At 37.3% G+C, this 14768-nt stretch overlaps 2 protein-coding genes across 11 annotated transcripts; one reads left to right on the top strand and one right to left on the bottom strand.

Moving 5' to 3' along the window:
- Window positions 1-349: 349 nt before the first annotated feature.
- Window positions 350-3474, top strand: LOC113694536 (polyadenylate-binding protein 8). 8 transcript variants are annotated; one of them, XR_011816846.1, is made up of 5 exons: window positions 350-662; window positions 1763-1881; window positions 2013-2438; window positions 2761-2796; window positions 2891-3019. XR_011816846.1 is itself a non-coding variant. In XM_027213371.2 (5 exons), the coding sequence occupies exons 1-5, from the start codon at window positions 479-481 to the stop codon at window positions 2954-2956; spliced, it is 750 nt and encodes a 249-aa protein (XP_027069172.2). In that variant the 5' UTR covers window positions 350-478; the 3' UTR covers window positions 2957-3019. The 8 variants fall into 8 exon arrangements, 5 of the variants coding, with proteins under 5 accessions (XP_027069172.2, XP_027069171.2, XP_027069170.2 ...); XM_027213371.2 differs by having other exon boundaries at window positions 2013-2357; XR_011816847.1 differs by lacking the exon at window positions 2761-2796.
- Window positions 3475-6090: 2616 nt separating this feature from the next.
- Window positions 6091-14326, bottom strand: LOC113694534 (uncharacterized). Of its 3 annotated transcripts, XR_011816843.1 has the most exons (14): window positions 14110-14325; window positions 13777-13954; window positions 11040-11101; window positions 10791-10878; window positions 10629-10690; window positions 10444-10537; window positions 9853-10278; window positions 8793-9431; window positions 8535-8693; window positions 8342-8446; window positions 8121-8246; window positions 7368-7515; window positions 7219-7261; window positions 6091-6901 (listed from the first exon to the last, which is right to left on the bottom strand). XR_011816843.1 is itself a non-coding variant. In XM_072054876.1 (12 exons), the coding sequence occupies exons 2-11, from the start codon at window positions 13870-13872 to the stop codon at window positions 8142-8144; spliced, it is 1836 nt and encodes a 611-aa protein (XP_071910977.1). In that variant the 5' UTR covers window positions 13873-13954; window positions 14110-14326; the 3' UTR covers window positions 7557-8040; window positions 8121-8141. The 3 variants fall into 3 exon arrangements, 1 of the variants encoding a protein (XP_071910977.1); XR_011816844.1 differs by lacking the exons at window positions 13777-13954; window positions 14110-14325 and adding an exon at window positions 12061-12369; XM_072054876.1 differs by lacking the exons at window positions 6091-6901; window positions 7219-7261; window positions 7368-7515 and adding an exon at window positions 7557-8040 and having other exon boundaries at window positions 14110-14326.
- Between the last annotated feature and the right edge of the window lie 442 nt (window positions 14327-14768).

Here is a 14768-nt window from a genome sequence, read left to right as displayed (position 1 = left end):
ATCTGAAAAGTGAAACTACTTTTCATAGTATTTTAAAATATATAAATACAAAAAAATTTTAAATTATACCTATAATCATTTATTATATAGGTATGTTATGAGTACTTACTAACTAAGGTACTAAGTTTGAATCATTAATAAAATATCTTATCATTATTTCAAATAAACTTCCTAATACTAATTTGAGATAAGATTTTAATGTAAAATTATACATGTATTCCAAAAAATAGTAAATTTTGATCCTGAATCAAATTTACTGTGTTATTAGTAAGAATTACTATTTATGAAGCCCAATTACCGTCCCTCTCCGTCGGTATGCGATTTTCCTATAACTCTATAAGTCGAAACCCAAAACAGCGTACTTACATAGAATAGGAATCCTGTAGAAGAATAGAAACGAGAGAATTAGGGATTGGTTCAAAACGAGTACACAAACCAAGCGAGTAGACATCGGGGAGGAGATCGAGTGCGGCAGAAGATGACTGGTCTTCGATCGTCTGGTTTTGGGCTGCCGGCGCTTTATGTTTGGACTTTGGCCGATACCGTGACGGGAGCGGATGTTCATCGCCTCTTCCTCGTGTGTGTCGCGATTAGGACTGAGATTTTCTGTGACTCCATAATTGGCCGCTATGCCCTGGTTTCCTTTGCGAAGAAAGAACATGGTCAGTTTTGTTGACATCCTGCTGTTGATGAAATTTTTTTCCTTTGCTTTATAGCTGCTTCGTGTGATTCATATCTGTAGTTGCAAAATTCATTATAAGGTTGGCCTTTGAGGAATTTCTGATTGTTCATGTCTCTTGTTGCAAATCTATTTAGATAAACTTCTGCCTAACCCTTTTCCCCCATCTTTGGCGTTTTTAAAGCAGACCAATTGTGTCATGAACGAGTGATTGCCAACTGTTGAACCATGTCTGTCGTTTGTGGAAATAGATTATGATTTTTGAGGAATGGATTATCGTACTAGGACTTTAGTTGAAGAGCGAATACCTGTTTCTCTTTCTGAAGTCAGAAATTGGAAAAGATTCCCGATTATTCTTGCATATAGGCGAGCTGTAGTTGGGACCTTCCTTGATTTAGTACGTGCCAGGAATTTATTGTCATGCAAGTGTCTGTCTTTTGTCTCAGTATCTAAGAGTGATGAAATATTTAAGTCTCTTCTTTCAGTGGTGCCTCCTTAGAATGGGATCACATGGCAATTTAAGTTTTTTTTCCCTTGTCAGAGAGATCCTTGATCAAGGTGATCAGTGATTAACGTACAAGGAGCATTTTTCATTTAACCAAAATATATCATCTATGATAACTGTTACAACATTATTTTGATGTGTGGGAACCAATTATTGTGTGCGGGGTGGGTTCAATGTGGCTTCTGTTTTATTGAATATCGCCTGGTCCATTGGAACGAGAGTTCAATCCTCGCCTTCTTAATCCCCTTTCGGAGCTTGTGCATTCCCACTTTCCTTGTTTTCTTCCATTTTAACGTAAGGATTGATTTAAGGTATGAAAGAACGGCTCTAAAAAGATATTTATTCCATATGCAGCTTATCGACCATGGCTTTTTTCCTTGAATATTGTTTTCCTAATTGCAGTTCAGATCCGTGCTTTGCTTTTATATTATGTTTCATTTTGCAATTCTCTTCAAAAGCATAAGAGATTGCTTGCAATAGCAAAGCATGTTTTTGTCATAGTATTTAGTTTTATTCCAATCCTTCAAAGTGCTATGTGTAATTATTTTTTCCCTACTGTTTTACCATAATGATGACAGCTGATTTGGCAATGAACAAGCTGGCCTCTGCTACCCTCCACGGAAGGCCTATCCAAATGATGGATTGTCATCCATGTACTAAAATGACTGGGCTGGTTCCTGACACGTTGTTTGTGAGGGTACTGTACTTTCCTTTTTTTATTTCTTTTACTTTTTCAAAACTTTGTAGCCTTTGTGAGTTTTTCTAACTATTTCTTGGAATTGCTTTGCCCTTCTTTTTTTTTTTTTCTTAATCCTCACCTTTTTGCAGAACTTGCCAGACTGGGCTGACATTGAACTTTTGGAATTCCTATTTTTGAAATACGGAAAGATTTGGTATATCAATATCCCAAGACGTCCTGATGGTCAATCAGCCGACTATGGCTTTGTTCAATTTGACAGTGATGAACCTTGTCGAGCAGCTATTGAGGAGATGAATGGCTATGAAGCGCTTGGAGTGAGCCTGCGTGTGGAACCTTATTATCTAGACCCTGAGAAGAAAATTTTTGGGCTGGACAGTGCAAAACCCTGTGATGGTTATTCACAAGATGCAGCTGACGTGGTTTGTGCTGTTCGGAATGTGCTTGCTCAACAGATAAACACGGGTGCAAGCAAGGTCTGTATCGTGTCTCTTTGTTGACTGAAAATCACGCATCTATGTGATCGTGTATGGATTCCTTTTCTTTTCCTTGCAATAGTAAGTGCTGTATTCTGAAAGTCTGGTGAATGTCTCTCTTTATTCTAATTTCTTTTTTTACCTTAAATTGTTTGGAACACAAATTCAAATTTCTCTTGGAAATATTCTTGTAGAAGTTAAAGGTTCAACATATACTTTGTCGAGTCAATGATTTCTTTTTTTGCAATTCATTGCAATGCAAAATCATCGGATAGAATCACACTAACAGAAAAGTCTAAAAGAATGGAGGAGAATACTCCGTTGACAGTGAATTTTGCTAATTATTTCTTGGTCTGTAAAAGTCGAAGTTGTTGCTGTTACTGAACCACCCTTTCATCATCAGGCAGCCTCATGTAGTAAGAGAGAAAAGGTGAAAAAGGTAGAGCTTCTGTATGACAAGATATATGCATGTCCTTTTACTCAATTCTTGCCAAAATGTTGAATAGCATCTTCTGCATATTCTTGGTCATTAGATGGAACATGGAAGAAACCACTTTAAAGAAATTAGAAGAAGAGTTGAGTTGGAGGGTTCAAAATAAGTGCTGTGTGTTCCTCTAGCTTGAGAATGACAAGGAGGGTGAAGCAGGAATTAGTGGGCAAAATTATAGATAATTTTTTAAAAACATTCAAAATCTTGTGTTTGAGCAAGGGAATCAAATTCATATGGTGCAAGGAAAATTGCTGCAGCAGATTGCGAAAGTGGATGCTGCTGGTGCGTCTACTGCTGGTGCGTCTACTGCTGGTGCGTCTACTGATTGTGGGACAGATGCATTGCCGCCCATGGGGAATGTTTTGATTGAAGAGCTTTCAAGCCATGTTGCTGATCGGTTGGCATCATTACCCTTGACTGATAGCATGTTTTCCTAATGGCTTCCTGAGCGAGGGAATGGTGTGGATTATTGCACTAAGAAACACTCTAATTGGAGCTTTCTCAGTTGTTTATTGTAGGACATGCATTGTTCTGTTATGTTCTAGGATTTTAATATCGCCTGTTGGTTTTATGGATGGATCCTGTTATATTAGATGCTATTTAAAATAATATATAAGTACTTTATAACTTTTAGTGAAGCAAAAGCCGCATTTTCTGGCACAAAGCAGTGGAACTGTTTTTCCCATGGATTGGGGGCTCGTAGAGTTGCAGGTTTGGCTGTATGGTGCCGGTGCACACAATGATGGGGGTTTAATTTGAACTTGGGTGGATGATTTTGGGACAATTTTCAATATGTGTCAAAATTTGTTTGTGTTTTTGCAAGTTATTATCTTTGTATCTACATCTATTTTGTTGATGTCTTTACTCACCATACAACCGGCCGGTGCTTGTAGAAGATCTAGAATCCTTGCCGTGCATTCAGAAAGCTTTTTGACATTTTCTATTTGTGGCATATGAAAAAGTTTCTCGGGCTTGATATGTTGAAATGCATGTTTTGCGAGTGCAATCTTGAAAGTGACGCTCTCTTGGTCATTGCAGCCAAAAGACAAGCCCAAGTTTCGAACATCAAACAGAATATCCTACATCTGTAAAAGAAAGAGTGAATGGCTGAGATGATCATTAAACTATTCAAAATGGCACTTTTTGGTCATCAAATATTTTTTGTGGCTAAAAAGGTCACTAAATTCATATAAACGTACCAGTGGAGTCATTTTATCGATTTTTACAGGTGAATCATTCGGTTACAAGGATATGTAGAGTGAGGGAATATTTGTGAAGGGATAAAAATATCCAAAAAAAAATGCAAACTTGTTTCTTCCTTTCTCGCAAGCCGTGTTGGTATGGAGAAATTGTCTTCTAGTGCGAGAAAGAGTAAAGCAGTTCACGGTCTATAAAGTGCAAGATTGCCTTCCACTTATTATTTAACTCTTTCCTTGCATCAAGATTATTACCATCATCATTATCTTCTTCTTTATCTTCTAGTATGATGTCAAACTGTGATGATTCTTGTTTTTCTCTTTGACTTGTCATTTGGGTATGGAGCTTATGGGTTTGTAAGTATCCCATAGGTCATTTCATCTTCCTTCAACTCCTTTCTTCATCTTCCACGCCATTCTGCGACTCCTTTCTTCTTCTTCTTTTTTTTTTTTTTTTAATTTCATTTTCATTATTATTTTATTAGTTATTTGTTCTCAAACCCGTGAAATATCATGCTTTTATCTGATTTCTGCAAACTGTTCTCTTCTCCACGCTCTTTTTTGCATTTTTGGGTCTTTTTTTTTTCTTTTGAATACAAGATCTAAGATTATATCTTATTTAAAAAAAGAGGTAAAACATTGATTTTTCATGCTTGAATTGAAGTCAAAGAGTGAAAATGGATTTGCAGAGGAGGGAGAGCTCACAAGGATTTGGAGTTAAGAGGTCAGGAAGGAAGGTAAAAAAGAATTTAAAAATGGAGAATAAAAAAACCCGGTTCGTACGGGTTCTTTAGGTTTGACCGGATTTGACCGAGTCTTGACCAATCCGAGTTTTAAGATAGCTCGGACCGGGCACTTGGCCGGTTCCCGGTTCAACCGGTCGGACCGTCCTACCCGGTCCGAGTTTAAAAACATGGACTGTGAAATATATATATGTTAACTATATGTTAACTGTGAAATATATATATGGACTGTGAAATATATGTGTCAATTATACTTGTGTTAACAGAAATATATATATATATATATATATATATGTGTGTGTTGGTAGTTAGGGTAAATTGTTCTTGTCGTTCGGCTGTGCAAAAGCGATTGGTTAATTTTCAATGTAAGTAGTAGTATAGACTGTGAATAAAAGACAAATAAAAATGATAAAAGGAATCATTGAAAATGGATGCTTGTCTTGGGGAAACAATGACGATTTATGTTTTCGTCCCAAGCTTAATGGAAAATCTGTTTTCTGCCTTGTTTGTTGGAAAGTTTTTACTTTCTTCTTTTTTTAATTGGAACCTGGCTTGTAGTTTCTATAATTGCCTTGATTAGTTGCTGGTTTTTGTCACGATAAAATTTGGCAGCGCCACTTTAAAGGGATCAAAGCAGGTACAAATTTGAAGTTTGAGAATTAGATTGGCTAAAATAAAAATTAAAGATATAAATTGATTTTATTAAAAAAAAAAAACATCTAAAGCACATGAGTAGTAAACCAAAATTTGCCCATGAGTTTAATTTCGCCATTAAGCCCATGAGTAGTAAACCAAAATTTTGGTACCCCATGAGTAGTAAACCAAAATTCGCCATTTGCCCATGAGTAGTAAACCAAAATTTTGGTACCCCATGAGTTTTAAACCAAAATTTGGCCCCCCAAGTTTATTAATGTATCCATTTTCCGTTGACGATCCCAAATTAAAAACATCTAAAGCACTCCTCAGATCACAACACTCAACCGCCACTGCCTCTCTAACATTACCATTAAACCCTCCCATGTTGTTTGATCGCAATTACCATGCAAAAACCCAGATCGAATATTAGCGACAATAAAATTAGAAATCAAAGACAGTTCAAAGAGAAGAAAGAGGAGTAGAAAAAGGGAACCAGAACATCAAACGGACATCATTCTCTGTTATTTTTCTGAGTTTTCCCCCTTTTTTTTCGAGGATACGGTCTTTCTTGTTGTTCATTTTATTTTTTTTCCTTTTCCTTTTTTTTTTGGACAAACGTAAATTATAGGCGGGTAATCAGATGTGAAATTCTTTATTGTAGTAGTTAATTATAATAACCCATAGAAAGAACCTTTTATACAGCATTGATTCAATCCCATTGTCCAAAATAAACATGAATCCAAAACCTATTCCTAATGCTCGTACCCACTTCCCAAACACCTCCTAAAGGTCATTAATCTTCCCCACAACTACATAAATTCATATCACATTATCACCAGACAAAAAAGGGGGAAAAAAATCAGCTGTACAAGCTTATTTGATGCAGATATGAACATTGAACACACTCATACCAGAATACATATAATGTGCTACTCTAGTGTCTGCATGCTCTCGTACAATTACTCCACTAACCCAACTGGGAGAAAAAGAGAAGGAATTTCTCACCAACAAAAGTTCTCGATGACTAGTACAAAAAAAAAAGGCAAGAAAATTTTCAAAATGCACCTCGCTATAGCAGCATGCAACTCTTTCCAATCAAGCACAAAACAATCGGCAGGAGCTGCTCAATCCCTTTCCGACAATAAGCCGCTCCCAATTTCTGACTATAGCATCATTACAGCAACACATTAGAGAGGATTATTGAACTTCAACTTGGTGTGGATGCAACACGCCTCATCATCATATAATTAGGCTACAAGGAACCAAAACTTCCACCGAACTATTAAAAAGAAGCAACACGTCGATGCATCAAAAACATTCACCAGGGCTATTTCTCCCAATCACCCAAATGGGTTCCTTCCAATAGAAGAGAAGGTATTTGGTGCAGCAGGTACTGACTGTAACACACTCAGCTGCTGATTTGAACTTAGAGGTCCAAAAGCACCACTCTCAATGCCATAACTAACTTGTCCATGTGGCCTGCAAGAATTCCAAGTGATTTAAGCATGACACATTAAAAAACAAAAAGAAAAAACCTATCCAGACTAAGTCAGGTACCAACGATTTACATTAGAAGAAACAAATAAGTCAACTTATATAAATCCACTTTAAAACCCGAAAATACCTTAAATAGAGAACTTATTCTAGAGCTAAATACCAAATTACTTAATTCTTCTAGATGAAATTCTGCAGTAACCGCCACTGACTTTAGAACATATGATTACGCATCCTTTAGTAGAAATGGAGATCACTGTTTAAGCCTGAAGACTGGAAGAATTTATAAAAACAAAAGGTACCTTGGTGGCATGTTACCAGGCAGCAGCTGCATCCGGTTTGTAGCTGCAGAAGTCCCAGGTATATATTACAACATTTCTAAGATAAGGGGTATCTTATATGTGGTTACAGAATAAAAAGGCATAAACCAAACCAGAAGACATCAAATTACTTGAAGGCAAAATAGATGCATAAGGAGGTCCATTAGGTAGCAGTGCTGATGGATGGGCCAAAGGGGCACCAAGACTGGAAGTTTGAAGAAGGCCTGCAGGAGCCGCCAAGGGTGGTAATGCACCTTGCAATGGTGCCATTGAGGGAAACTGTGTAATGCAGAATACGATTTTATTAAATCTAAACACAAATATGAGGAATGCCACTACACAAGACGCCTACTTACCATGAAGCCATAGGGAAAAAATATAAGTAAAAGCAGGTAACTCGACATCAGACAGTTAATAAGCTCCAGCACCATAAAATGAGAGACCTGGCATTGCAATAAGCAAGAAAAGGACCAAACGCTTTTTCAACTTTAGCTTCAGCTATCACATATAGTTCTATCTAAGGTAAATTAATGTGAGAGATTAATCTAAACCATACTAGATATGGACTTGCTTCAATCACGAAAACAATTAACCAGGCTTTTCCAATGGATGAAACAAAGCAGTAACGCACCCAGTGCCAAAACATTACCACCCTGGTGCTATCGTCATGATCTCCTATGCAGATATCTAAATAGAGTTACATCATTCAAGCAGAACGTATTTTTCTGACAAGAGACTATGTTGCTGCCTCTGCCATTCTCCATTTTTCTTTCACCTATTCACTAGTTCTGGGGTTGGAGGGGTCTGCTGGCGCGCATAACAAACCAAGTATTACAAACAGTGATCACGAATCAGATTATTCAAAAAGAAATGAGTTCACTTACTGTAATCACGACTCAGATTAGTCAAAAAGAAACGAATTCACTTGCTGCTGCAGCAGGAGAAGGATCAGTGCTGACATCAAAAGGGTTTGTCGATTTTGAGGCCCGAGGGAAGGTGGGCTGCATGGACTGAAAAGAGGATCAATCCACGTTTAAGATTGACGGTTATTCGAGTTATACGTGCAAAGTGAATAAATTCATAAAATTGTGGATTTGAAAGCTACCATTGGCATGTTGTATTGCATGTTAAATCCCATCCCATGTGCTGGACTACCATGCCAACCATGAACTCGTACTGGCATTGTTGGATAACTAAAACTGAACAAATCCTGCAGGCAAAAAACAGAGCAGGAGGTGTCAACGTATGTCAAAAATTTCAATAAGAGCTCCATAGAACAGAAAGGGGCATTCATTTACCTCAGGCAGTTCCCTTCTGCCACTAGACTTTGCTTTCTGAGAGTTTTGTGTAGCAACACCGGCACTGGCATCCAAGCCAGGTCTCATAACAGCTTGTGATGCTTGTACATTTGCACCAGGAAGCACTTGAGCATTTGGTGCAAATAACGGGTTCCATGGCTGTACATTTTCCATGCTTAAATGTTAAGTAAAGCAATATCCACATGAAACAGCTAGCAGTTTGGGAGGGCAGGGGAGGAGGGGAAAAATGAGGCGTACCTGATTGCTTGAAGGTCCAACAGAAGCTGGATTGAGTGGTTGAGACAAAGGCTGGCCATCAACAGCAGGGAACGAAGAATGTGGCTGAGGTTGTAACCATTGTCCTCCAGTAACCGCATTTCCAAATGAATTACCAGCCGGAATTCGCAGTGATGCAACAGGTCCAGGGGCAGCTGCTGGATTACCTGTTGAAGATGCTGTGGAGTTGTTTGCTGCCACAGAAGTGGAAGCAACATTGCCAAAAGGCAAACCAAAAGATGTAACAGGTGAAACACTTGGGAAAGCTGATGAGGTGCCTACGGAGGCATTATGCAAGGCATCACCAATTCCCGGAGTCACGGCCACATGACCAGATACAGATGCTGGCACTGACAGCTGAGAAAGTACAGATTCCAGTGGATTGGAGTTAACACGTGGCTGAGATGCTTTCACCTCAGCCACAGAATCAAAATTTGCCCAGTTATCACTGCTAGGTGTTGCTGTCTGCGCTATGGATGCACTTGCAGCCGATTGCTGTGGCTGCACCGGTGCAGGTACAGGAAGTTCTGGAGCAGCATCAAAATCAATTAATGAAGCTTCAATTTTAATTTCAGCTGGGTTCCCATTAGAGGATGCCAAGCTACTGGAAGACGCGGTTCTCTGCCACATATTTAGAAAAATAGTGTACTCTTAGATCAAATAAAATGGATAAAAATAAATGATGCAAATGCATGAATTACATGCTTAGGTAATCATATTTATAAAGCATAAGCTAGAAAAAAGATGCCCAAGCTGGCAGAATAATTAGGTTAATCATGAGGACTATGCATAAGCATGCCAAAAGACCAGAGTATTTCAAAAGTTCTGTCAATGGAACACAAAACTGACAATTTGGTGAGTGTCAAATCAAGTGCATGATTTTCTTAGTTATCACATTAGCACAACAATTAGTTTAAACTGTAACTACATTGTACAATGCATAAGCAGATATATTGTTGCTCCAGTTAGTAGTTTTAAGTCCAGTTACATTCAAAGCAGCATTAGGATGCTTGAATCTGAATGCAGCTATACTGATTGTCACCTGAGTGCGTGTGGAAACATCAGCAGACTTGGGGTCATTGGCTTTTGGAGGTTCAAGAACACGAAGAGGAGAAACATTCTCTCCCAAAATATCTCTAACAGGTCGTACCACTGGTGGGCTGGACACATCGAGATCTCTTTGATGATCTGGCGACCTACTACCAAGCTTAGAACCTCCATCAGACACTCTTATATCCTCCGATCTCCTTCCATTACCAAATCTATCTTCACGTCGCCAGTCATTGACTACTTCTGTGCGAGCAGGACTTCTCTTATCATATTGCCGATGATCCTGATCATACCCTGGACTTCTTCCACCTGGACTCGGTCTATCACTATAACGATGCTCATCATCATATGGTGGGCTTTGAGAACCACTCTGGAAACTACCTATCCTCCTGTTTTCCTGAGAGTCCTCGCTTTCCGCCTGGAGTAATTAAATGCAGTTTTGGAACTTATAGAAGTCAATGCAACTTTGGAATAGACACTAGACTTTTCTCTGGATGTAGTAAGATTCATACTTGAGAGCAAATAAAGCCATTATATAAATAACAATTTGAAAAATTAAACTAAGAATCAACGTATAAACCACCTTCACCCTTGGAGGCTTCTCAAAGATCCTTTCACCGGAATATCTCCTTTCTACATAAACATGTTTAATGAAATCTCGAAGCCTTTCCACATTACTGGCAAAGAAAACAAGAATTAGGGTAACTTGTAGTTGTTAATTTTTATTTTTTTTTTGGAAAAAAAAAAAAAAGAACAATGTCTGCTAACCTGCCATCCGGAAGAGATTGACGATGTGGATCCCATTCCTTAAGATAAATTTCTTTTGCACTCTATGAATAAAGAAAAGAAGTGAATATGTTAAACTTAAAAAACACTTGTAATCATCACATAGACTTCTAAGACCTTAAACAGGAGCCTATTAAGTCTTACCGCATTTCCTGCCCCTTGAAGAGCACTAACTTCTTGTGAAGTGAATTTAGCCATAGATATTGACTTCACTCTATGGGTAAACTCGCGACTGAAAGCAAATTTAAATGTAATTTTAGGTAAACAAGCTAATAGCACTAAGAGGACTCTTTAACATAATGAAAATTCTTAAAGACCAAATTAGTTGAGATAAGAGGCAAGCATTAAAGATCAACATTGATAAAATGAGGGAGTTACTCATATTGCACTTACTGTATCCCACTGCAGTTTGTGCAGACAAATGTCCAGAAGTTAACGCAGACATATTGAGGCCCCTGTTGGAAGAAACCAAGTCATTTGCAACATAAATCATATTCGTAAATCAGTTCTCAATTTACTAGATCATATTGATAAAACAGAAATCACTTGCATTTTGAACTAATAAAATAGAGCATCTAGCAATTAAGCTCAAAGTTCAAAATTAAATTTCACATGAAGAACTTAAATCAAGTGACGAAGTTCCAAAAGAGGCTTTGTCTAATTCACTGCATCAAGTAGCAACTATTTTCAATATATTAAAAGTTTCATTGCATTAGTGTTCAAAGTTTGATAACAACTCTATTGTCAAGAAATTAAACGATCAACAATGAGTAATCAAGATCATACCAAGCAGGATTGAACTATGTTTCCTAATCTCAGATTTTCTTCTCAGAAGAAATTGTTTCATATTCCAAACCTGAGGATTTTCTTCTCGAAAGAGAAATTTTTCTCAGTTTCTGCCCAGATGATACTAAATTAAATAATAAAACAGAAAAGATATAATTCTTCAGAAAAAGCTTAAGAGAGAAATAACCAAAAATGCAAGTGCATATGATACTCTGGAACCTTTAATAAGCAACCTCCAATCAAATGACAAACAACAAATAGATCGTTCTCCAATCAGAAAGAATGATATCAACTTGTGGAATGTACAAGATAGTTGCATCACAAAATTAAGGCATCAGATTTTCAAAAGCAGTTTACGCTTTACAGACACTCAAATGGAATAGCAGATACTTAAATATCCACTCCATTATTATCTAAGTATATCTAAGTTCAGAATGAGAAAAACTACTTTTCTAAAATATATCCAAAGTTCAAAAGGAAACTACTAGTTTTTAAAGACAGATTGCTCAAAAGAGATCAATCATCAAATAATTTATGAAATATCGAAAAAGAAAACTACCCTTCCTACAAAATAAAATAAAATTTTCAAAGTAATATCAACTTAACGTTGCTCATAAAGTAGGAATACCATTTCTGCAGCTAGTCAAGACCCATACCCTAGACCATACAAGATCAAAATCAGTTGTCTTTTTCACTCTTAGCTTCAATATGCTTAAGTTTATGGTGAGGACATCAAAACATCAGCAACATGTATTTTCTATGCTAGTGATAAGGGCACACCCGATGTGTGTGCAATTTAGGAACAATCCACGGAAGGACTTAGTGTAAAATTTTCACATATGAAAAGAGTAAATTTTCATCTTTTAATAGTTTTTTCAATATTTGTCAAAAAAATTAGTTTTTCTGAACAGAATTTTAATTAACTTGTTGGTTACAATGTTTGTAGGTAGTTATACATGCCATATATATATTTAGATAATTAGGGTGAAAGTTAATTGTGGTTAAGTTGGTCGGCAATATGGAGGTACATTTAAGTGATTGTGAGGGTAAAAGTGGAAATCTAAAAGATGACAAAAAAAATTTCCGCCAAACTTAAAGGCTCTCCCTTTATATATAGTATAGATCCTGCTATCAACTCATGGTAGCCAATAGTCTTATATGCAAATTAACCACACAACAGGCTAAAATATAGTGGAAATGAACACCATTTAGATACAGTTATAACTGTCAAACCAAAATGTTCCTTTTGCTCAACCACAAATGGTAAATGCAATACAGATTTACATCCTTTAGCATATTTCTGGATGTCTTAAATTAAGAATGCATTTTGCCCAATACCCTGTTATGTTTCTTAATCAGCACCCCAAGACTACTTAAGCAATGGAAACTGGATGGTTCAACCCAAAATCCACCTTAGCTTCATGTCCAAGGTCTCAGAGCTTGAGATATGAGTCAGATATCCAAACAGGTTGTAGATGAAAATTTTTGAAGGACTAGAAATAGGAACCATATTACGTGATAAAGGTAGTTACTGTATGCACAATTGCAAAGTTACCATGGAAAACATAAGAAATGCAAATGAAGCATTATTGCCAGATTTTGACCCCTACGACAGGAAAGACAATTTTTTAACTTTATGGCCATTCTTTTCTTCTGCTCATGATAATTTTGCCCAAGTCATTTGAAGACAGCCAATTGAATTGGACTGAAAACTCATCGATAATCTTAATGTCCTTTTGCTAGACATTAGAAACAAGAAATTAGTACTTTAATGAGAAATTCCTGATTACCTAAAAGAATAAGAATCTATAGCACAGCAAGCAAGAAATCCATTGACTACCCGAAGGCCAATATCTGACAGACACAAAATGTTATCCAAAACATTTTCAGTAGCTGTTTAGCTGCTATAGAAACGTCTCCTTAACGTTAGCTAGATCAGTAGCCTAATAGCCAAAAATGTAATTGCAAACATTTAATCGACCCAATTCAATTTCCTTTAACCAACCGCCCATCCTTTTTTTGGGTGTTGTGTGTGTGTGTGTGTGGGGAGGGGGGAGTTTGTGTGGTGGGGTGGTGTTTTTTTTTTGTTTGGGGGGGGGGGGGGGGGGGAGCCTTTTCCCGTCACCAGCTAACTAAAAATAGAAATAACTAATCAAACATTATCCAACTCAAATACACCAAATATATCATTATCCTCGAAACCCGCAAGTAATAATCAAAATTCAAAACAAAAACTGTACTTCAGTGCAGCACAGGCAACGAAATTGGGTAAGAAAATTATCAAACAACAAAACAAAAGTTCACGGAAAATAGATCAAAAAGAAGAAAAAAAAGATGAGCATACCAAGCTATTACAGTTAATACACCTCCGATTATCGGGTAACTTGAGCAAATTCCGTATAATCCGCTCATTCTTTTCATCCTCCTTCCGACTCGACATTTCCAACACCTCAACGTTCCAACCAAATTCAATTCAAATCAAACTTTTTCCCCCTACTTCTTACTCTTCACAATTCAATCCCCTGCCAAGATTCAACAACAATTATCCATAAATACTCCCAAAAAAACACAAGTCAAAAATTCAAACTTCAGCAGAAGTAGATCTGATAGAATTAAGTAAAATTGAAGAGAAATATGAATTATCTGTGCTATTTAAAAAAAAACACACAAGACTAACCTGATCGGTGCAGAGGCGAAGTAGTGTAATTTAGTTCTGTAATGAAGTAGGAAGCTGGGGAAAGGAAGGCGTGAAAGGTGGATAAGGAAAGACGTGGAAATGGCAAAGAGGGGACATGGGAAGGCGTGGACAAACAAAGCCAACAAGTAACCATACACAAAAGGAGAAGGCGTGGGAAGGGATAGCGAAGGCGTGACCAAGAAAGCACGCCCGTTCTGGGTTCATGCTGTCCTTGTGGTAGCTGAGGTCCAGACAACTTGAAGATTCTCATTACACGTGTCATTTGCTTATTAGCTATGGAAAAAAGTTAGTTAGGATAGTTTTCTATAAATGATTCGATTATGTAATAGTTAGGGAGCTTTTTGTCAAGATTTGTCATTAAATCAGAGTGGGAATATCCCCTCTGTTTGTCTTCTTCTTCAATTTTCCTGCATTCTTTTTCCCCTTCTCCCCTTTCCCGCCAAATCCAATTCTGTATCCCTATTTGAAGTTCATCAATAAAAATCAGTAAGGATCATTTGAGTTCAATTCAATCGTGAGTGTCAATTTTAACGTGATTCTGATTACTTCAGCTTCCCCCTCAGTCTCTATACTGGTTCTGTACCACAACAAGTTCTTCTTTTTTTTTCTTCCTTGGGGGCCGGGGGTGAATTTGGGTA

Source organism: Coffea arabica, chromosome 6e, assembly GCF_036785885.1.
Source record: "Coffea arabica cultivar ET-39 chromosome 6e, Coffea Arabica ET-39 HiFi, whole genome shotgun sequence".
In the NCBI taxonomy this organism is placed as follows: domain Eukaryota; kingdom Viridiplantae; phylum Streptophyta; class Magnoliopsida; order Gentianales; family Rubiaceae; genus Coffea; species Coffea arabica.
This window is presented reverse-complemented; position numbering and strand designations above follow the sequence as displayed.